Consider the following 21028-nt stretch of genomic DNA (forward strand, 5'->3'; position numbering starts at 1 on the left):
TCAGCTTTTGTCATACGCCTCAGACTAGATTGTTGTCGGTGTTTCAAAATTCTGGGGAGCGCAAAAACAGTCTAAACATTCTCTCTCCTGTATTGTCCTGTGCTCTTTCGACAGAGTCACCGAGCTTCAGAGAACGCCTTAAAAGTAGCAAATTCCTAGAAGCAGCTCAAAAACTGGTTGGTAGCATCTTTATTTTTCTTTCTAGAGGGGGGTTTTTCAGCCATGTCGTCGTTTGTTAACGCCTGCTGCAACACACCGCCGGTGACTGCCGATTATACGCCAACCGGCACGGCTATACAGATCGGCGGCACTAAAATCTATCTTGCTGGATCCACCAGATCAAGGTTTGGCATAATCTTCTGCTACGACATATTCGGGTTCCACCCAAATGTGTACCAGTATGCTGATCTGCTGGGCCAGGCCGGGTTCCGCATAGCAATGCCAGACTTTCTGCACGACAGGCCGTTAACAGTGTCTGATCTTGGCAACAAGGACGTGTTTGCCGACTTTTTGATGACCCGGGCCGGCTGGGCGGTTAACCGCGATGTATTCGTGAAAACCCGCAAGGTGCTCGCAGACGAGGGGATCAAGCAGATCGGCGCAATTGGGTTTTGCTGGGGCGCCAAGCTCGTCATGGGCGCTATCGGCGAGAACCTGGGCATCAGTGCTGGCTGCCTGGTCCACCCGAGTGCGCTAGGTCGCCTGAGGACTTTGAGAATGCAAGGGCACCTATTCTGCTGATCGAGAGCAAGGACGAGAAGGACTTTTCTGGAGGAATTCGCCCAAGTCAAGCAACGGTTTGAGATGAGCGTACGTGATCGGTACGAGGACATGCACCATGGGTTTGCAGGCAGCGCGCGGCGACTGGGCGCAGGCCAGCGCAGGCAGACAGAGTCAACCAGGCGATTAAGGGAGACAGTCTCATTCCTAGCGCAGGTGGCTGGGCAATGACTGAAAAAAGAAAAGCGCCTGGAGAAATTTAGATTCCGATTCAAAAATCCATGAGAAAGCGCCTGGCCCCAGTCCGACGAGACCTGCATTTCTAAGCAATCTCGCTCCTGGCACGTTCCCCTCCTCCTTCTCTCTTATCTTCCAAGTCTTTTTAACGCATTTTTCTTCTCGCAATATAAGCCATGTCTTTCCCAAGCGCGTGCTGCAACACTCCGCCTGTCAAGGCCTCGTACACCATCACTGGCGAAAAGGATCCAGCTCGGCAGCATTTCGGCCTATGTCACCGGGCCCTCGACGTCTCCGCGCGGTGTCCTAGGTCAACTACGACATCTTTGGCTACCACGCCAACGTCCTCCAGCTGTGCGACATCCTTGGCACGGCCGGGTTCCGGGTGATTCTTCCCGACATCCTTGACGGCAAGTATCTGACGGAGGCCGACCTGGGCAAGGAAGGAGTGTTTACGGAGTTTGTGCAGACGCGCGGCAGCTGGCCCGCAGTGCGGCCGTCGTACGAGCTGGCGCTGAAGTACCTGGAGCAGGGCGGGGCGAGCAAGATCAGCCTTCTGGGGTTCTGCTGGGGCGGCAAGATGGTGATGAATGGGCTCCAGGAGCTGGCGGGGGTGGCCGGCGGGGCGATCGTGCACCCGGCGATGGTGACGGATGAGGATTTCGCGCAGATCAAGGCGCCGGTGCTGGCGCTGCCGAGCAAGGACGAGCCAGACTTTTCCAAGGGCATTGCGCAGGCCAAGGCGCTGGCGTTTGGGGCGCAGTGCGAGCTGGTCAGATTCGACGACATGTTCCACGGGTTCTGCGGTGCCCGCGGCGACTGGTCGAACGAAACGCAGGCGAAGCGCGCCAATGACGCAATCAAGCTGCTGGTCAAGTTCTTCAATGACGTGTCGACCAGCGCCTCTCTCTAAGCATTTATTCGATGGTATTAATTTGGAAAGCCATTTTAGTAAAGCGGTTCCAGAGCCTCCATTGATACGATGCTGTTGCCGCGGATGACGACCTTGCCAAGGGGCTCGCGTGTCTCCTCGGAGATCTCCTCGAAGGCATCGTCCAGGTGGACATTCATGAAGGCATCGTAGCCGCGCAGGACGCCTGTGACCGAGCGTTTGGCGTTGAGCTGCAGAAGCAGGCGCTTGTCCATGTATTTTTTGAGCTCGGGAGCAATAGCCTTGACCATGGGTGGTGTGAAGAGTAGTGTAGTGCGAGGAGAGTAGTGGCCCGTTCTATTTTTTGCGGGAGGGGGAAGAATCATCGCGATTTCAAAATAAGCCAGGTGCAGCACTGCATGTACGTTATGGGCACCAAACGTGACACAGAAGAGCGGTTTCATGTTTGGATTCATTTTGACGGCAGCTGCGAATGCGGAATTGCTGTGTGCTCGACGGTGACGTGGGGGGGGAAGGTGGACCGAGCGCATGCATTGTACCCGGGTCTTGGAGCGGTGGGAAAGGCGGGCTCGGAGAATGCCAGCAAGCGTCACCAGAAGGGATGGGATGGTCAGTGGGATTCACAGGCAGACCAGAAAGAAAGAGATTGCTCTCACACCATTCCGTGATGCGCCACCAATGAAATCAAAGGTCACAGCCCAGTGGCGGGCAGGGTGTGAATGCGCTCTGTGCGCTCCAGGCAGGGTATAAAAGCAAGGGTGGCCAGACCTCCCATGGCCTACGCCTTTCTTAAACAAAAAGGCTAAAGAGTGGTTCACTATTCCAAAGGACTTTTCTCTTCCAACACTCCTGATTTCTAGTTAGCGCGATGCTTGTCCCAGAGTCTCATAGCGTGTACCCAGTGCGTGCAGTAGTTGTCATGGGCGTCAGCGGCTGTGGCAAGAGCACGATCGGGCGGGATTTGGCGGCAGAGCTCGGCGACGTGCCGTTCATTGATGCGGATTCGCTGCACCCGCAGGCCAACATTAGCAAAATGGCCCGGGGCGAGCCGCTGGTGGACAGCGACCGGTGGCCGTGGCTGAGCGCGGTCCGGGCGCGGATCGAGAAGGAGGCCGAGGGTCTGCTGTCGGGCCATGACAAGTCGCTGAGGCGGGTGCGGCGGATCGTCAACGACCGTAGCGGCAGCGACCAGGTGTCGCGCATGTACGTGGTGTGCGCGTGCTCGTCCTTTGCGCCGCAGCTACAGGGAGTTTTTGTCGCGCAGCGACGAGGACCGGGTGACGCACGACACGGTGTTTGTGCATATCGATGTGCCCAAGCAGGAGCTGGAGAGGCGGCTGAAGGAGCGCACCGAGCACTTCTTCGATCCGAGGCTGCTGGATTCGCAGCTCGAGACGCTCGAGGTGCCGGATCCGACCAGGGAGGCGTCGATTGTTCTGTATGGAAACGTGTCGGAGCGCGAGGTGGCCCATGCGGCGTACATGAGCGTGCGCAACTTTGTCACCAAGAACTCGCTTTAATAGAAAAGTCATTTTTGAAGAAAACTAAATCGCAAACTCGGCCCTCCAGTTGCTGGCGGCAGTGGGGTCGCGCAGCAGCTGCCATGGTGGCCAGTAGTGGATTGTCGACGCGCAGGCTCAGGACGCGGGTGATCTCGTTCCTGTTGACGACGGTGACTCTCACGTACCGGCCATTGGCAGCGGCACAGTCCAGGCTCAGATCCTTGATGATGCGGATGAACGTGTCGAATGTCGTTGACGGGCGTGTTTTCAATCTCGGTGATCCACATGCCTGGCTTGAGCCCGTAGCAGTTGGCCGGCGACCCATACAGGGTGCACGACACATAGACGTTGGATGGCAGGCGCCTGATCTGCTCCTGCACCGCCCTGTACGGGGTCTGCACGAGGGCGCCCGCCCAATGCACGACCCTCTGCGTCTCCATGCCGTCCAGTCTGGTGGTGGGCACGTGCAGCTCGGACCTCCTTGCCATCGCGGAGCACCACCAGGTCGACGCTCTCGGCATCATGGATGACTGCGATGTTCCGCGACGTTGCGCACCGGCTTGCCGTTCATCTCCAGCAGAACATCGCCGGTTCTCAGAAGCCGGGCGGCCGGCGATTCGCTGGCCAGCAGGCCAAGCACATACAGCAGGCGGGGCGAATCGCTCTGCGTCTGCTCGACGCTGCGGATGCGCTCGGCGCTCAGGCCCAGGGTGCGTGCGGCGGCCAGGCGAACAGTCCACAGCTCAACGTCCAGCGAGCGGATATCCGGCAGCTGGCCATTGCGCATGGCGTCGAGCGTGGGCTTGAGCAGCGACACGTCCAGGCCGGTCATGGAGCTGGTGTCCTTGTGGCTGGTGTCCTGCGACGACACATTGGTCCACAGCCCCAATGCCCGGCCGCTGCCATCGCAGAGAACGCCGCCCTGCGATGACGGCTGGTCGTTGAGCTTGACGCCCTCGACGTTCATGCAGCGGAACCTGGGCGGCAGGCATTCGCGCGTGCTGACCATGGACCGGGCGGAAATCTCCGTCCTGCGCACCACCGGCGTGTGCTCGCTGCTGATGCCCACCAGGAATACCGAGTCGCCCTGCACCAGATGGCGCTGCCCCGAGTAGTACTCGGGGTGGAACTCCAGGTCCCGCACGGGCGTGTCGCCAATCTGCGTCGGATCGTACTGCACCACAGGCGAAAGTTATACACGGGATGCAGAAACGCGACCTTGCCGGTGAGCACAATGGAGTTGGCAATGGTGATGTGCACGTCGCCCACACCTATGGGCACTGTGTCGCGGTCGCACACGATCAGACCCAGCGTCTTGTCAACTATGAAGCCGGGGCCCACGTAATGCGTGCTCTTCATGCCATCGACCAGATACGGAATGTGGAAGTCCAGATGCACAATGCTGGGCCATACCGAGTCGGCTGGCGCCAGGGTCCCGGGCAAGGTCGCCAGCGACGCGGTCTGCGGCTCCACGTCCGACGGCTGCAGCGGCGACGGCAGCTCCGTGTACTGCCAGTGGCCGGCCATGTCGCGCCGGGCCAGGCGCATCGCGTGCCAGTGCGTCGACACATTCATGATCATGACCTTTTGCTTGTACGGCTGGTCCAGCGCAAAGAACCGCACCGCCACGCGCGTCCCCTGCCTGAGCCTTGCAAACGGCTGCGGCGAACGCCCTGATGTCGGGCGTTGGCATGTTGTCGATGCTCAGGATCACGGAGCCGCGCCAGAGATTGGCCGAGTTCATCACGTGGCCGCTGCTGGCCACATACACGCCCTTGGCCGGAATGCCCGTAGCTGCGGGCTATCTGGTACGACACGTCGTTGACCACCCCGCCGCCCACCTCCACCAGGCTGCTGGGCGAGATCCCGTGCATGTCTGCCACGCCGCAGCTTGGCATCGTATGCCTTGGTGCCACGCCATACCGACACAGTGATGTCCTTGCCGACGCTGCTGTCGGTGGCCTCCTCTAGCCCAACAAAGTCTATGGTAGGCACGCCGTTTATTGCCACCACAATGTCGCCTGCATGCAGACTGCCGTCGGCTGGGCCCTTGGGGAGGACGGTCTTGACCGCCAGCATGCCCTGCGACATCGGGTACGTCTCGCGCATCTTGGCCTCGATGGCCATGTCCAGCCCCAGCCGCCGCAGCTCGTCGTACGGCAGATACTCGAGCTCGCTCTGGATTGTAGCCGCGCGGTACCGGATCCCCGGACCGCACCAGATTCAGAGCCCGGACGATGCGGTCCAGCGGCAAGTAGAAGGATGAGGCAGCCTTGCTTGATCCGCCAGCATTCAGAGCCACCGCCGTCGCCGTAGATGTCGAGCACCGGCGACCCCGACGACCCGCCGCTGGTGCCGGACGCTGCCTGCAGATAGAAGGTGTTGAAGTCGTTGTACTCGCCGACGCCGTACTCGGGCGCCGTGCGGTCGAGCCTGGCCAGGGTGCCGGCCAAAATCGACAGCTTTTCCCCGGCATCGTTGCCGACCACCCGGATCTCCATGCCGATCTTGGCCTTGTGCGGGGCCAGCTTGATCGACTCGAGCGCCATGAACTTTAGCTTCTTTGGGTCGAATCTGAAGAACCCGAAATCGTGCACCGGGTCGCGGTACACCGGCTCCAGCTCCACCTCCTCGTAGTTGACAAACACCGCCTGGGCCACAATCGGCGCTGGGTTGACTACGTGGCGGTTCGACAGAATCAGCCCATGCTCGGCATCCACCACAAACCCGGTGGCCGTGTACGTGCCGCTGGTCTCGGTGTCGAAGGACCGCACGCACTGCGCCTTGATCGACACAATCGACTTGATCGCCCTCTCCAGCGTCGGCTCCCAGCTGGCCTGTCGCCGTAACCTCCATCTGCTCCAGCTGCGCATCATCCACCCCCTCCCACTCGGGGCACTCGAATGGCGTGTCGGTTACTGTCGGCTGGCTCATGATGTTTGGCGGGTAAAACACCGCCATCAGGTCTGCATACGCCAGGCTGCGGCGCCGCGCGGGCACCCCGAGCTCCGCGTACGTGCGCGATTGCCGCCGCCCCAGCTTGAGCTCGCCGCCCAGCGGTGCTGCCTCAGGGATGCTGAGCCGCCGCGCTGCCTTGGCGAAGGCGTCGCTTGTGCCCTTGTTTGTGCCCGATTGGCTGTGCGTGCGTGGCCGCGCGCGCGTGGCCCGCAGCGATCCGCTGCCATCTGTGCTGCTGACTGCCCGCCGGTGCGTGGCTGCCGAGCTCGTAGAGTCTTGTATTCTGTTGTCTCCCATGTAGCTTTTTTTTTAAATAATCGATAGAGGAAAAAGAGTGCGGGGCTTGAACTAAGAGAGGGGGGGGGAAAAGCGAGCAAACAGTCGCGATAAAAAAACGGAGGTACAAGAAAAAATTACAGTCCATTCACAAATGCGCTCTCGCCTTGTCCTCCCGTTCTCAATGTTGTACTCCTTGACAGTAGGGAAAAAAGCACCAGTAGGTTCTAAGAGTGACGTCGCCTCCCCCACTTGCTCATTCGCAGAACCCGTTCTTGGCCCAGAACCCGTCCTGCATCGCCCCTGCAAACACCTCGATCCGGCCACCCGTTCCGACACAATGCACGTCCTGCACCTGCATCTCCATCAAATATGCATAAAGCCTGTCGTAATGCATTGCCACGTCGCTGCCGCCATGGCTGTCATCCGACAATGTGATCCTGCCACGTCTCGCCAAAATCTCCCGCAGCAGATCCCTCTGCGGGATACGCGTCCCTTAGGCCCTTCTTCCATGCCCGCGAATTCACCTCCACCACGCCGCCATACGACACAATGTACTCGATATTGCGCACCGCCAGCCTTCTCACCGCCTCATCTGCCAGCAGCGGGTCGGGCTGGTCGCGAGGATGGAAAATACGAACCAAGTCAAAGTGCCCAACCACTGTCGGCTGTAGAGCCTGCAGCATCTGGTACTGCAGCTCAAAATACCGCCTAAACACTGCCGTGCGATCGCCGTTGTATTTGGCCACAATCTGCTCGTACATCTCCCTGGCTAAAGTCCATTGGGATCTCGTCGATGTGGTGCACTGATCCGACAATGTAGTCGAGCCCGAATTCCTCCTGCACTTGCTTGGCCCTGTCCATATCTAGCTGCGTAATGTACTCGGTTTCGCAGCCAATTACGATTTTAATCCTGTCCTGGTATTTTGTCTGCAGTCGTTTTGGCTTCTGCGACGTATGCGGAAAAGGTTGTCTCAAGGTCTTCAGGCGTTAGCCCGGATTCCTCTGGATACAGGATCCTGGGGACGACACCGCGGAATATGCTCTGTGAGGCCGATGGTGTGCATGCCCTTGCCAACTTGCTGCCTGGATTGTGTCCTCCAGCAGCCCATAGGCATGCTTGCAGAACTGTCCAGAGTGCGTGTGGAATGTAAACGGCATTATGTGAAAAAGAGTATGAAGGGGATGTAGTGCTACGGACTGTGGAGAGATAAAAAGCAGCTAGCTGTCAAATGCCACCATCTGGCGGATGTCGATCTGCTATGGCTCCGCTCTAATGCGTCATTACAGCTCCCAATTGTTGTTCTAGCATGGATATGGCCTACTCAATCAATCAGCTTTCCCAGATCAGTAACCTGGCAGATTTGCTAGCGTACGAGTCCAGAAAACTGTTCTTGGCTGAAACTCGCATGCGGCTTGATGTTCGGTAATAGAGACCTTGTTTACTGGACGAGCAGCAGATTCTTGTTTTTTTTTTTTGAATATGTCATTCTTTCCAGATATCCTATGCAAAACCTCGGTGAGTTCAGTATTTGGATTAAATATAGTACTAGGGTACAGCTCGTTCTGTAGAGAAAGCCCCTTGATACATATTTGTCCATTAATACCTTTTTGTTCTATAACACCCATCTGAGTTTGTAATTTTATACCACTTACTTCAAATCAATAGTTGTAGAGGAGAAGCATATTGCAAGGGATGCTGTAGTCGATATACAAGATGACCTGCAGTTAAACCCCCTAGAGAGCTGGTAGATATATTACCATATCCCTATAATTATACAGCTAATACATAATTCAGATTTGTTCTATCATTTTTGTCTCAGCTCCTAACTCAGTACTACATATATCTTAGATACATTCTCTCTAGTGGTTTATAAAGTCCTAGCCAAATGAGGTAAAGGTTGAGGATATTGCCATACTATACTAAGAAGACTATCTACTCTTACTCTATAGCAATGTATCCTACATTTTGGGGTTCAGTAGTTTTTGTATATTCTGGACATATAATTGTATTATAAATATATCTAGGTCACTTAACTATAGGACATAGCTGCCATTTATATACAATTATATACTTGGCTGCATATTAGAATATATATTGAGTTAAATATATACTATCAATTATTCACTAGAAAAGTAGCTAGTACTCTGTGTATAGTTATATGAATTGGTCTATTATATTACCAAGTTATAGCAGTTATATGCATTATTTGCTTTATACTTCCTTTATAACACCTGTTCTATAAATAAGATTTATAAGGACTTAATGGCCACCTATACTTATTATAATAATACTAAATATACCTATCACAATACATACAAGCGCTACTTGAATTGACCTAATCTGTGATATTATCATTATACTGTCATTGTATTGAATCCTTAGAACCTTTTGCTACTGTGATACTTTGATAAGAATAGCCTGTTGATCTAATATGAATATTCAATATAAGTGTTCTGTGATGCATGATTTCACTCTTAGAATGCTAGTGTATTGACCTATGAGCTGCTAGTAAGCCTTCTACTAATTGCTGAGCCTTCTTATCATCTAGCGGCTGCATACTGCATGATGGATATATGTGTAAATGTCCAAAGGAGTAAATCTATAGTTGGTAGGATACCCAGATGATACAAAGTTTTGCAGGATGATAACACTAAGGAGTGAGCCAATTTGTAGCAATAAGAAGCGCATGCCCTTTCTCCACTGATGTAGCTGTGGAGTACCACGAATAATCTTATAGTTTCGCCTCCGACTGTCAATTCCAGCTACTCATACAGAGGCATAATTGAGATTATAATAAGTGATACAAAATCGAGCTTGCATGTACATTATACTGCTGATCTGGCGCTTGTCTCCATGTTATTTTAACTCAACCACACTTTCCCAGTCAGTTTAATGTCTCAGTTTCATGGTTCACTCACCTGCTACGGTTGTCAGGCTCCTACGATATCTGAGCGTTTACTTTACAAGAATTTATTATGCAGCGTGTTAAACGTACATATCATTACTGGATTCAATTCATTTGCTTCCACCCTGTCGCTTGCTCTTTACAGTCTCGATAAACTTGTTGATGATATAGTCGGCTTCCTCCTGTGTGAAATGCACCCTGTCGTCCATGTTATGTATCTGGTGATGGTATCGTTTACATAGCAATTATGTGAGGCCAAGTTCCAAAAATGAAGAAAATGAGCGGGCACATGCTGCAAGCTGGTCGAAAAATTATATAGCTTCCAATAATTGCTTGGGTGAAATGGGTAAAGTTGCAGGTGTGCTGATCACCTGCTCCAATTCATGACGCATGTCTCCTAGTCCCACTGATCTTTATTTTATTCTCCTGGGCCTGTTTTCAATTTCATAATAAATGAATGGATCGTGAATAAAACGCATAACTAGACCCACAGAGGGCTATAATAATAACATAAGCAGACGCCAAAATAAAAGCGATCTGGAGACTGCACACACCACTGAAGAATCCCCTTTCTGCTGGCTGTGATGAGCACAAAGGACAACAACTCACATCGCCATTATCGATGGCCTGGATGGTTTGACAATAATCGCTCTAGTTTTTACTTTGTCATCATGCCGTGACAATCACAGCAGATTAGATTGCTATAGTACACATTATTTGTATAGAAACAATCCAAATATCAATTGAACTAGCTAGTACCACCACATAACCACAGATGGCTCAGTCAGAAGCACTGTTCCTTGTAGAGAAAAGTTCGTAGAAAGCTCCTGGCTGGCCCGCTGTCGGAACGATTAATTGGAGATGTGTATGGACACAGGGGTTGTCATGGACCAGTAGCGATTTACGATGATAGTAGCAAAGCGTGGCATGATAAAAAAAACCTGATTATGTGTAGTGGAGTGCAACGTTCTAAAGGGGTATATAATTCATATGTTAAGGTTGATAGCAATTGACTCGAACTTGGATACATATTGAAAATGCCAAGGATTATATAACTTCAAGAGAGATATCTAATGACAGCACCTGTACTTTGTCTGTTTGACTCACATTCCATTATTGTACCTGGTCAATGGCAGTGGAGGATCTCTTGCGATAAAGTAATCAGCATATTTGAACTTGGATCTCCTTTATCACTGATCTTTTCTGTGCAAAGAAGTAACTAATGTCGCTGCAAGTTGAATATGAGAAGTGATACAGTTGTGATGCGAATCAGTGCCGAAATCATCATCTTTGGTTGGTCTGCTGCGAGTACAAGGGCAGTTTATTAGCTATCTATTTTGCAGGTTTCAATCCTAGGCCAGTCGTACCTGGTGGAGGTACCTTAGGGACGCTCGGCAACCACCTTGGATGCTTTACTGCATTTCGACGGAACTCCTCGGTCGGACCAGTATCCTTAGGAAGAATCGATTTCTTTGGTGGCATACTGATGGCTGCTTTTACGTATCGGATTTTGTCGGTCAGCAAATGGAGTATAGTCACAAACATATGGAATCAAGTATATGGCAGCCAAAACAGAGGATATAAATAGGCAACAGAATATCATATCTCACAGCATACTACAATAAGTACTCTTGTTTCGTTGATCGTCTATCACATAAATGCTATTTGTGAACCGTAAAAGCATCCTCTACACAAACCTCAGGTTATATTTCACTAATCAATGTCACTTTAATAGCAGCAATGGTCCTGAAAGTATTCTTATGCATTCCTTTGTTGTTCTATGACAGCTTATAGTCACCTAAACCTGCCTGACACTTGGCAGCGATTCTCAATGACTCTCTATTTTAGCAGCCCTACTGACATGAACGAAAAGAGTAAAAAACAATGTTTCAAGTATACCTAAAGTCTGCTACTATCTACTCGCTTGAAAGTTGGCATCTGTCAATTGTGTCTCTATCCATAGTAGATTCTATACTGAGCGTCTAGCCTTGCCTCCCGCGATTGCCTGCTTCCCGTTCCCTGCAGCATGTGTGGCTCGTGGAAAGCCTGTCTTGGGCGTGGGTTATAGTTTTGATCATTTTCAGCATCCTGCAATGTCTGGTGCCTCACATCTTGCAACTGGCTGTTTAGCTGCTCAAACTCGGGTGGGAACTTGATTGGCAACTTTCTCTGAATCCACTCTCGAAAGAGCGGCTCCAGATCAAAGATGATATAGGCCATCTCCTTGGCAGCTTCTGACGGGTTTCTTGCAGACAAGTCTAGGAGCCGGGCAAACGTCTCAATGGAGGAGACAGGGCGTCTCCTTGTAGCACTGGACCGTATATAGTCGCCTATTATGTCCTCGTTGTGAGGCAAACGAGGCGTGTTGTAAGGGCTGCTGGTGTCTTGTGGCATGGCAGTGAAGTATCAGCGAAATGTAGTTGCAAAAGCAAAAAAGAATAGCAGGTAGAGTGTAGGACTAATCGACTTGATTTTATACCCGTCGCCATGTGTATTTTTACAGTTGACAGCACTGCTGGTAAAAGAGCTTGTCAGCCATGCGAGTACTACAACGTATGTACATGCGAAGCACGTGTATAAATCACACTGAAGCTCTATGCCTGCCTTTTTTGTCCCATGCCACATGGGTTGGCCGATCCGTGCGAGTCGACTAGTATGAAACCAGCCATTAAAGGCCGATTGGTAGCGCGAGGTCTACTCACATTGAAAATTGAAATGCTAAAGATAGGCACAGCATATGGACCGCACGGATGGAGCAGCTTATTTTTTTTATTTAAATTAAAAGGAACAGTAGCAAGAGATGCTTTAAGGTAGTGGCTATGTCAGAGGGAATCTCATTTTCTGGAGCCGCTCACAGCACAAAAATTTAAACAGCTGCTCTAGAATGCAGATAGAGGGATTCAAATAAACGAATACTCAAAGGTTTTCTGCACTTTTGTGATAGGCAGCATGTATTTGGAACAGTATAAAGAATCACTGCTACAAGACGTGCATTAAGGTATGCGTATAGGTATCATGCTGTGTTTAAGGAATCGACGAAAACACCTCTTGGGCTCAACAGCGGATGGTGGCGGTAGTTTGGGCCGAAGTCCTGACGATTCCTTTGCTATTTTACTTGTAGAAAACAACAACGTATCGCCAATAGTCCACAATCTATATCTGTCACAGGAGCAGGATACATTCCTCGCTTCATATCTCTTGCATTTACGCTGTAATACTTTGTCATCCATTTGCGCTACCTCCACGGTCCTCACCACCCGCCTTGTTGGCTGTATCGCATGTGTATATTAAAGTCAGACATGGAAAGCTAGTGTACAAAGTAAATAGCCGTTATGCAAAGCTGCCTTTGTTGACATTCGGCAGCCCATGTCCTACGCATCATATACAAACTGAATACAACATAGATTTGCATAACTGATCCTGATCCTTAGATCCACGCCACAGTGCATACGCAGAGTATAGTGCCCCACTATATAGTTCAGTACACCCAGCGCTCAGCAGCCCTCCTCAGTTCTTTACTGTCACTAGTTATATACCACGTTAAGTACCAGTATCACAACAATAGATGTGTGAGCCAGAACGCCCACTCTCCCTTTTCTCCTAAGCATTCTTCAAGTTATATCCATTCCATAAAGCTCATATCCACTGGACTCGCCGAAGAGCAACCGCATTCACATTAGGATTCAGATCCAGGAAGATGCGTTTCATCATTAAAGCGCCTGTGGGTCAGTTGGTGACTCCTGCTAGAGTGCCCAGGTCTAGTAGAATGGCTGCCACTAGTGAGTGCAAAGGGCTAGAATTCGAGTGCCTCTTTGAAGCTGTCGAGTCTCCTAATACTTCACAGACATTTAAGCAACTAGACTTTACGATACCTGAAATGTCATGCAGTACTCAATCACCATCAAATAATTCAAGTCTGGATAACAGATACATGTGAACTGGGTTGCAGTCAGGTGTAGGATGAGTGACTGGTGAGTTAGCGACAGGACGTTTGCCGACATGGCTCCGACACATTGTAGATTGCATGGTGCAGAGGTAGGCAGGCAGCAGTGTCTCTCCACAGCCGCGAGCAATTGGGAATCACCAGGATCAGTGGCGAGAAGAATCAGCGCGTTTCTACTGTGCAGGATCTGCATCAACGTCACTGGCTCTATTGTGCACGGCGTGCGATCTTATTCTTTTCCTCAAGTTTTTTTTTTTGTCGAATTGGCCTAATAGTATTTTTATAATGAAGCGGCATTCGGGGATTGGGATAATTCGCAATCCAGGGGATGGGCGGTCTCCTGGTGGGTCGACGTACTTCCAGCGGCGAGCGCAGCCAAACTACAACCCGGCAGCGCCAACAAGGACTTGCGGCCAGTGCGCGGACCGACAGCAGCAGCGAGAAAGACAAGCCCGACACGGCCAGCACCGTGGCGATGACCGGCGCCAATGCAATAGCAGTGCTGACGAGCAACCCGAACAAGGTGCCGTCGCGCATCCACCGCAACGAGCTGCCGGTGGTGGCCAAGACACACTACCCGCGAGCCAAAAGCTCCGAGTTCGACCGGTACCTGGAGAGCATTTCGGGCCTATTCGACCAGTATGCGATGAATGCCCGCACCGGGTACCAGATCGCGACCGATGAGCTGGAGCGGTACGAGGCGGCGGTGGAGGATGCCGAGAAGGTGTTGGAAGCGGCCAGCCATACGTACTCGATGGACTCGACGACGATGGCGGAGCGGCTGCGGGCTTTGGACGGCTACGCGCAGCGAGTTCGGATTGGAATCAGGTCAGTGAGTTCGGGGCGGACAATGGCGTGGTGCTGGCAGGCATCGAGGATGTGCCGACGGTGTTTTTTGCAGGAGCAGTTTGACCTGAGCGACCCGGCGACATTCGACATAGTCACACAGGTGGTACTGGGCCCGCAGCTCAGCACCGAGCTGCTTTCGGCGGAGCGCGCAGCCATGGCGGGAGCGCGCATGCAGGAGACACTGTCTGGGTATATGGACACAGTGGAAGGGTATTTGACACGCGAGATTTCGCGGCGCTCGCCGTCGTTCTTTGCAGCCCTGTCGACGCTGGAGGACCTGCATAAGGAGACCGACCGGTGCATAGCCGAGATCCACGGGCTGCGCGGCGACCTGCGACGCACGGCACACGCGCAGTGCGCGCCCGGCCTGGAGCTGATCAGGCTCAGAAGGCGGCGGGATAACCTGGCGGCAGTGCTGCGCGACGTGGAGCTGCTGGGGAGGTTCCGTCACGTGCAGCCGACCATCGACGAACTGATTGCGTCAGGGCGACTGCATCGGGAGCGCTGAATCTGATCGTCGAAGCACAGGAGATGGTTGAGCCGGCGCAGCGCGCGATGCGCTCCGGGCAGGGCAAACCGGGGGTGGCGGCGACGCGGGCGTTCCGGGCGCTGGATGCACGGCTGACGCGGGCGCTCAGCTCGGTATCGGAGTTTGCCGAGCGCGAGCTGGCCAGCACGCTGCTGCGGGATATGCGCGAGTTTGTAGACGACGGACTGTCGCGCGCCGGGCAGTTCGACAGCTCGCAGGTGGGCATCTACCAGGCGAACCTGGGCTTGCAGCTATCGCCTCTCGTGCTTGGGTTGGCGCGCATTGGCGGAGTGGCAGGCGCCCTGCGGATCTACCGTGACCACCTGATGGCCGAGACAGCAGAGCTGATCGAGGGTCTGTATCCGCACAGCTTTCCGCGCAGCCACGGCCACGCAATGTTCAACGATGCGACGCAGCAGCGCAGCCTGAATGCGGCGGTGCGTGCGCTGACGTTTGACCAGTTCCGCAGCCTGCTAGGGCAGCAACAGCAGCTTCTGCTTCTGATCATAACGCATATTGGCATGGTCAGGCGTGCGATCATGGCAGCTCCTGGACGAGAGCGCATTGGACGGCTCGGCTCACTACGCAGTGGCCAAGGGTGATCTGCAGCGGTCGCTGGACGAGACATTCGAGACGTTCATGGATGTTGCGCACGTGCGGTGTGCCAAGCTGGTGAACCACCGGTCGGAGCAGAATGCGCGGCTGAGCCTGGCCGGGTTTTATGCCCTGTATGCAGAGATTTCGCAGTTTGTCGCGCAGTACGAGCAGCTGTGTGGCAAGATGTGCTTTGGGCTGCGTGGCACGCTGACGGCGCAAGGCAAAGGCGTTTCTGAGCAACTTCCACAATGAAAAGTCGCGGCAGATCCACATTCTTATAGAGAACGAGCAGTGGGTGCAGGCCGAGGTGCCGATTGACTTCCAGAACCTGGTCAATCAGGTGGTGGAGGCTGCAGGTCAACAGACCGCGACCGAGCCAACCAGCCCGCTGGTGCTAGGAGCTGGCACGCCAGGAATCAGCACGCCAGGAATTGGTACGCCGAGAATCGGCACTCCAGGGATCAATACACCGGCGAGTGGGCCGTTGGCGCTGAGTAGCGGCCAAACAAGTAGCGAGTCGCCGCTGCCAAGCAAAGCTCTAGATGGCAGGGCGTTTGAGGGTGTGCATACGCAGATGGTGATGGCAACCAAGGCGGCGGACTCTGATGTGGCGTCAGTGCGGTCAGTGGACACGGCGGGGATCGGGCTGATGCATATTGGCGGCGAGTCGTTCCACGTGGTCGGGTGCAGCCTGGTGCTAGTCAAGAGCGTGGTGGAGTACCTGCAGTGTGCGGTCAACATCCCGGTGCTGGTGACGGATGTTCTGCAGCGGCTGGTGGAGGTGTTCAAGGCATTCAATTCGCGCACATGCCAGGTGGTGCTAGGGGCAGGGGCGATGCGGTCAGCGGGGCTCAAGAACATCTCGGCGAAGCACCTGGCGCTGGCGTCGGAGTCGCTGGGGCTATGCATGGAGCTATTGCCGTATGTCAAGGAGTGTCTGCGACACGTGATGTCATCAACGCAGGCTGGGCTGCTGGGGCAGCTGGACCGCGCGGTGGGCGATTTTGCAAACCACCAGCACGAGCTGCACCGCAAACTGGTGCAGATCATGGCGGACCGGGGCGACTACCACTGCCGGATGCTGGGGGCAACCAAATGGGACAGCGCAGCAGCGGTGCCGGCGCCGGCAATCGATGGGCTGGCAAAGGAGGTGCGCAAGCTGCACCGCGTGCTGAAGCGGTACCTGCCGGAGGCGGCGGTGCGGTGGGTGTTTGGGCAGATCTTTGCTATGTACGGCGACAAGCTGACAGCGCAGTACGCGCGGCTGCGGATTACCACAGCCGAGGGTAAGCGCCAGTTGTTGGCAAACTCGCAGTATCTGCTGAAGAAGTTCCGGGCACTGGACCCAGCGGTGGAGATGGAGCTCGAAGTGGCCGTCAACAACATTGATCTGGTCAAGCCGTACCAGCCGGCCGAGCGGGAGTCGCCGGTGGCAGAGTGATTCTTTTTTTTTATTGATTAACCTTCGATATTGCGGCCGAATGCGCGGCCGATCTTGGCCACAAACTCGGGCGAGCATTCCTGGCCGGTGGTCGCCGCAATGAAGCGTGCGATGTCGATGGGCCGGAAATCCACTTTGGCCTGCGGGCCCCACGTGAGCTCGACGTCCTCGGGTGCAGCGCGTGGCGCCAGCACGTCGAGGTACCCGCGACGCTGCAATGCATTGATGGCCTCGCGCGCGCACGCATCGCGCTGGGCATCGTCGGTTGTGGATAGGCGCGAGGCAGGCGCATTGGCAATGTGGGCGGGAGGGCCGAGCTTCCGCACGTACAAGACAAGCTGATCCATGGTCACGCACATATTGCTGACAAGCACCAGGCTGAGCACCGCCGCAGCGAACCCCATCAGCTGCGCGTCGTCCTGCTCCAACTGCAGACGCCCGCGGCATGCGTCCGGCAGCGTGCTTTGCAATGTCCAGCGGCCCTACGGGCTTTGTCTGTGCGGGTGCATCCAGGGATTTTTCGTGGGCCGGATAGGGCGCCAGTGTGAGGCCAAAGTGGAGCTGCAGGAGCTCGTCGGCGCGCGAGAACGCAAGCTTGAAGTGACGCGCGCTGGTGTCGCGGAAGAGGCTGCGGAGGGCGTCGCGTCGCAATGGCTTGTGGGCGGCGTGGGCGGCCAGGGCGTAGCGCGCAATGTCGACGGCTGTGCGCTCGCTGTCGGTCTGCGTAACGCCGGTCTGTGTGTCTAGGAGCGAGCCTTCTGGCTGCGTACTGTCGTCCATTGCATGAAAAATTAATAGATGGTAGTTGGGATATTGCCATATGCTACATGATCCATACTTGATGGCCAACAGCCACTCGGACAAGTTTGGGAGCAAATGTGTGCTGCGGAATCCCGTGGGCTTTTTTTTTTATTGTTTTCCTGTTTTTGCACCATGAACCGCAAGCTGCTGGATCCGTTCGAGCCTGAGTACCCTGAGACAATCGAAGCATGTCTTGACGACGAATACGCAACGTGCTGTGCGTTCTCCCACAATCGGCTCGCTGCTGGCGACGGCGCGGTCCGATGGTATGAGTTACATCTGGGACATGGATACGCTGAACATTGTGCGAAAGCTGACACATGGCGATGCGCCATTAATGGGCGTGCGGTGGTCGCGCAGCTCCCGCCACGTGCTCACCTACGACGACGCCGGGCTGTGCATTCTCTGGGACCTGCAGACCAACACGCGCACCTGCGAGCAATTCGACGCACCCATCCTGGACGCGCGCGTGCACCCGCGCAACCCGCACCTCCTGGTGGTCTGCCCGATGAAGGGCATGCCGTGGATGGTCACTGCAGGCGGGACACGCACGAGGCTGGAGATCGAGGGCCAGGCCACGTGCTGCTGCTTTGGCAAAAAAGGCAAGCATATGTTTTTCGGCACCACCAAGGGGTACGTGCATGTTGTGGAGACCGAGACACTGGCACCGGTGTGCTCATTGCGGCTGTCCTCGAGTCGCGTTGGATCATTGGCGGCGAATGCGCGTGCGCCCGAGATCGTAGCCAGTTCCTCAGACCGCACCCTGCGCGTCTGTCGGCTCACCGACAACTCCCTGTCCGTCGTGTCGCGCATCCAGGATATCGTGAATCCGCGTGAACTGGGCACAGGCCGTGTTCAGTGCATCGGGCGACTACATTATCGCCGGCATTGAGCACCGTGCCGAGCACAACATATATGTGTGGGACAAGCTGGCAGGCAGCCTGGTCAAGGTTCTCGATGGACCGAATGAGCTCCTGGAAGACTGTGCTGTGCACCCTTTGCGGCCCATTATTGCGTCGGTGTCGACTTTTGGTCTGGTCTATCTGTGGACGCGCGTGCCACAGCAGAACTGGACTGCCTTTTGCGCCCGGCTTCCGCGAGCTCGAAGAGAACATCGACCATGACGAGCCCGAGGACGAGTTTGACAAGAAAGTCACGTATGCCGATGGCCATGTCGTGGTCATTAACGAGGAGCGCGCGCGCAAGGACCGCCCGAACCCCGCTGACGAAGAGGAGGGCGATGTGTTTGTGGATATCACAGACAACGACCCGTTCTTTAGCGACTCGGCGTCCGAAATGGACGACGACGGGTTCATTCTGCCTGTCGAGATCCGTGGCGACGATGGCGACGATTTCCCGCTCGCCGATGCCCCGCTGGCCACATCCAAGCCGCAGACTCCTGAGCCTGAGCCTGCCACTGGCGGCCAGGTGATTGTCGAACCCCAGTGATTCTGTATTAGATTAGCGTTTATCAGCGCCCTGCCTATTTTTCCCTCCCACCTTGCACTTTTTCTTGCTTGTCTCTTGTCAGCATTCTACCACAAATACTCCCAATTCAGCTATTTTATTCTCTCGCTAAAATGAACGCTGGCAGATTCAGCCGCTTCGTTCCCTCGGCCGCGCGCCTGGCCCGCACCCTGGTCACCGATGCCTCGCAGACCCTCCAGCCGTCAGTCCTGCGGCCGATCGGCTCGCTCACCCGCAAGATCGCGCCCTCGGCGGGCACCAAAAGCGCCCTGAACTGGCCGCCGCCGCAGCCCCTAAAGGCCATCAACCCGCTGGCGCCTACGGTGCAGGCCTTTGTTCTGGACTTTGCAACCAGCGCACCCCAGTCGATTGCGGAATTGCCGCGGACCGTGTTTGCGGCACCGGTGCGCTCCGACATCATCCACCGAGTGGTGACGTACGAGCGGAATCTGCGTCGCCAGGGGACGCACAACTCACGGACGCGCAGCGAGGTGCGCGGGTCGACGCGCAAAATCACCCCGCAGAAGGGCCTGGGTATGGCACGTCACGGGACGCGTCGCGCGCCGCAGTATGTCGGCGGTGCCAAGGCCCATGGGCCGGTGCCGCGGAGCCATGCGATTGAGATTCAGCGCAAGGTGTGGCTGATGGGATTGCGCGCGGTGATCTCGGCCAAATACGCGCAGGACCAGCTTGTTGTGGTCGAGGACTTTGATGTTGCCTCGCATCGGACCCAGGACCTGCGTCGGACTCTGGTCCAGAACGCGTGGATGCCGACTGCTGGCGATGCGAATGTCCTGATGATGCCGCTGATGGACAAGGAGCTGCCCGAGGGTCTGCGCAACCTTGAGCTGGCGAGCCGCAATCTGCCCGGTGTCGATATCATGAATGCTGGCCGATGCTGAGGTTTATGAGATCCTGAGGCACGACTACCTGATCATCGATCGCAAAGCTCTGGAGCTGCTGCAGAGCACCCTGCTGCCCTTGTAGAATTCACCCCCGCATTTAACGAAGAAAAAACTTAGTCACAGGCATGCTATGGCCATATGTGCATCTATTTCAGTAAACAACCTCTGCAAGCTCCATCCAGAACTTGTTCTTCAAAATGCATTCCTTGACCTTGGCCGTCACCGTCAGATTGACCAAAAGATCATTGCTTGGTGGCGGTGGCGGCAGGATGATAATAACACCATCGCCAAAGTCCGGCTTAGCTGTAGCGAAAGCTCTGCACGCCGCTGCCGAAATCTGCCTTGTAAATATTGAACCTCGTCTGGTTCGACACGCCATTGACCATCTTGTACGCCATCATGCCGGCAAGAAAGCCCCCCAGCTTTGCGTCCTTGGACTCAATCATGCTGTAGAATCCGCCGATCCGCGCTGGCGTCACCTGGGAGATTGCCTTGCGCACCTGCACTACCACTTCCGCCAAGGTCTGTGCATTGCTAGGCTGCTTGGCAAAGTCGATTGAGTTTGCGAAGGATGCTTGGTAGAGCGGGTTCCCGATGTAGTTCTCGCTTTGCATGTTGATCCAGAACCGGATGTCGCAAGGGAACCCGAGCATGTGCTCGTTCTTGATACCCATGGCGCGACTGGACGAGTTTTTGCCAGCCGCCCTGGGTCTTCCCCCGTGGCTTCTGTTGTTGCCTGAGTCAGTAACTTATATGTCAATGCCGAAACCAGGTCGTTGTCCGAGACCCGAGTGCCCTCTGGCACGTATTGGAGCACCTGGCCCCGCAGACCGCTGAGCTTTTCGCGGGGCAGCCGGAACAAGCAGCCTTCCATCGGCGCCATGCTATCCAGATAGCTCATGATCTTGCCGCGTGTCTCCGGTCGACAGCCATGTCAGGAAGCCGCGATGTCCATGAGTCGCCCAAATACATATCGCTGACCTCTTTTTTGACCGGCACATT

At 54.8% G+C, this 21028-nt stretch overlaps 11 protein-coding genes across 11 annotated transcripts; 6 read left to right on the plus strand and 5 right to left on the minus strand.

Annotated features, from left to right (window-relative positions):
• The first annotated feature begins 207 nt into the window (after positions 1 to 207).
• Positions 208 to 970, plus strand: DL89DRAFT_264101 (uncharacterized protein). The gene is made up of 4 exons (XM_040886101.1): positions 208 to 697; positions 749 to 842; positions 875 to 893; positions 916 to 970. Exons 1-4 carry the CDS (start codon positions 223 to 225, stop codon positions 949 to 951), a joined length of 624 nt encoding a protein of 207 aa, XP_040747357.1. The 5' UTR covers positions 208 to 222; the 3' UTR covers positions 952 to 970.
• Positions 971 to 1537: 567 nt separating this feature from the next.
• Positions 1538 to 1870, plus strand: DL89DRAFT_254031 (uncharacterized protein; the record flags this gene model as incomplete). Its single annotated transcript, XM_040885240.1, has 1 exon — positions 1538 to 1870. The coding sequence occupies one exon, from the start codon at positions 1538 to 1540 to the stop codon at positions 1868 to 1870; it is 333 nt and encodes a 110-aa protein (XP_040747358.1).
• Positions 1871 to 1905: 35 nt separating this feature from the next.
• Positions 1906 to 2292, minus strand: DL89DRAFT_289770 (like-Sm ribonucleoprotein; the record flags this gene model as incomplete). Its single annotated transcript, XM_040889998.1, has 2 exons — positions 1906 to 2130; positions 2254 to 2292. 2 exons carry the CDS (start codon positions 2290 to 2292, stop codon positions 1906 to 1908), a joined length of 264 nt encoding a protein of 87 aa, XP_040747359.1.
• Positions 2293 to 2717: 425 nt separating this feature from the next.
• On the plus strand, positions 2718 to 3369 carry DL89DRAFT_242950 (carbohydrate kinase; the record flags this gene model as incomplete). Its single annotated transcript, XM_040885023.1, has 2 exons — positions 2718 to 3043; positions 3090 to 3369. 2 exons carry the CDS (start codon positions 2718 to 2720, stop codon positions 3367 to 3369), a joined length of 606 nt encoding a protein of 201 aa, XP_040747360.1.
• Positions 3370 to 3393: 24 nt separating this feature from the next.
• On the minus strand, positions 3394 to 6606 carry DL89DRAFT_254033 (uncharacterized protein; the record flags this gene model as incomplete). The annotated part of the gene is made up of 7 exons (XM_040885241.1): positions 3394 to 3447; positions 3537 to 3881; positions 3908 to 4525; positions 4570 to 5024; positions 5121 to 5529; positions 5565 to 6188; positions 6232 to 6606. 7 exons carry the CDS (start codon positions 6604 to 6606, stop codon positions 3394 to 3396), a joined length of 2880 nt encoding a protein of 959 aa, XP_040747361.1.
• Positions 6607 to 6628: 22 nt separating this feature from the next.
• DL89DRAFT_264103 (histidinol phosphate phosphatase H) lies at positions 6629 to 7783 on the minus strand. Its single transcript, XM_040886102.1, has 5 exons — positions 7715 to 7783; positions 7599 to 7671; positions 7393 to 7566; positions 7113 to 7349; positions 6629 to 7063 (listed from the first exon to the last, which is right to left on the minus strand). Exons 1-5 carry the CDS (start codon positions 7744 to 7746, stop codon positions 6842 to 6844), a joined length of 738 nt encoding a protein of 245 aa, XP_040747362.1. The 5' UTR covers positions 7747 to 7783; the 3' UTR covers positions 6629 to 6841.
• Positions 7784 to 13722: 5939 nt separating this feature from the next.
• Positions 13723 to 16801, plus strand: DL89DRAFT_289773 (Vps54-domain-containing protein; the record flags this gene model as incomplete). The annotated part of the gene is made up of 7 exons (XM_040889999.1): positions 13723 to 13772; positions 13801 to 14248; positions 14339 to 14727; positions 14772 to 15339; positions 15374 to 15640; positions 15669 to 16741; positions 16783 to 16801. 7 exons carry the CDS (start codon positions 13723 to 13725, stop codon positions 16799 to 16801), a joined length of 2814 nt encoding a protein of 937 aa, XP_040747363.1.
• Positions 16802 to 16870: 69 nt separating this feature from the next.
• On the minus strand, positions 16871 to 17633 carry DL89DRAFT_289774 (uncharacterized protein; the record flags this gene model as incomplete). The annotated part of the gene is made up of 2 exons (XM_040890000.1): positions 16871 to 17281; positions 17340 to 17633. The coding sequence occupies 2 exons, from the start codon at positions 17631 to 17633 to the stop codon at positions 16871 to 16873; spliced, it is 705 nt and encodes a 234-aa protein (XP_040747364.1).
• Positions 17634 to 17754: 121 nt separating this feature from the next.
• Positions 17755 to 19103, plus strand: DL89DRAFT_319759 (WD40 repeat-like protein; the record flags this gene model as incomplete). The annotated part of the gene is made up of 4 exons (XM_040891152.1): positions 17755 to 17875; positions 17928 to 18453; positions 18503 to 18709; positions 18756 to 19103. The coding sequence occupies exons 1-4, from the start codon at positions 17787 to 17789 to the stop codon at positions 19101 to 19103; spliced, it is 1170 nt and encodes a 389-aa protein (XP_040747365.1). The 5' UTR covers positions 17755 to 17786.
• Positions 19104 to 19234: 131 nt separating this feature from the next.
• On the plus strand, positions 19235 to 20108 carry DL89DRAFT_289776 (ribosomal protein L4; the record flags this gene model as incomplete). Its single annotated transcript, XM_040890001.1, has 2 exons — positions 19235 to 19993; positions 20025 to 20108. 2 exons carry the CDS (start codon positions 19235 to 19237, stop codon positions 20106 to 20108), a joined length of 843 nt encoding a protein of 280 aa, XP_040747366.1.
• Positions 20109 to 20325: 217 nt separating this feature from the next.
• On the minus strand, positions 20326 to 20700 carry DL89DRAFT_254040 (uncharacterized protein; the record flags this gene model as incomplete). The annotated part of the gene is made up of 1 exon (XM_040885242.1): positions 20326 to 20700. One exon carries the CDS (start codon positions 20698 to 20700, stop codon positions 20326 to 20328), a length of 375 nt encoding a protein of 124 aa, XP_040747367.1.
• Between the last annotated feature and the right edge of the window lie 328 nt (positions 20701 to 21028).

Source organism: Linderina pennispora (assembly GCF_002104995.1).
Source record: "Linderina pennispora strain ATCC 12442 chromosome Unknown DL89scaffold_1, whole genome shotgun sequence".
Taxonomy (NCBI): domain Eukaryota; kingdom Fungi; phylum Kickxellomycota; class Kickxellomycetes; order Kickxellales; family Kickxellaceae; genus Linderina; species Linderina pennispora.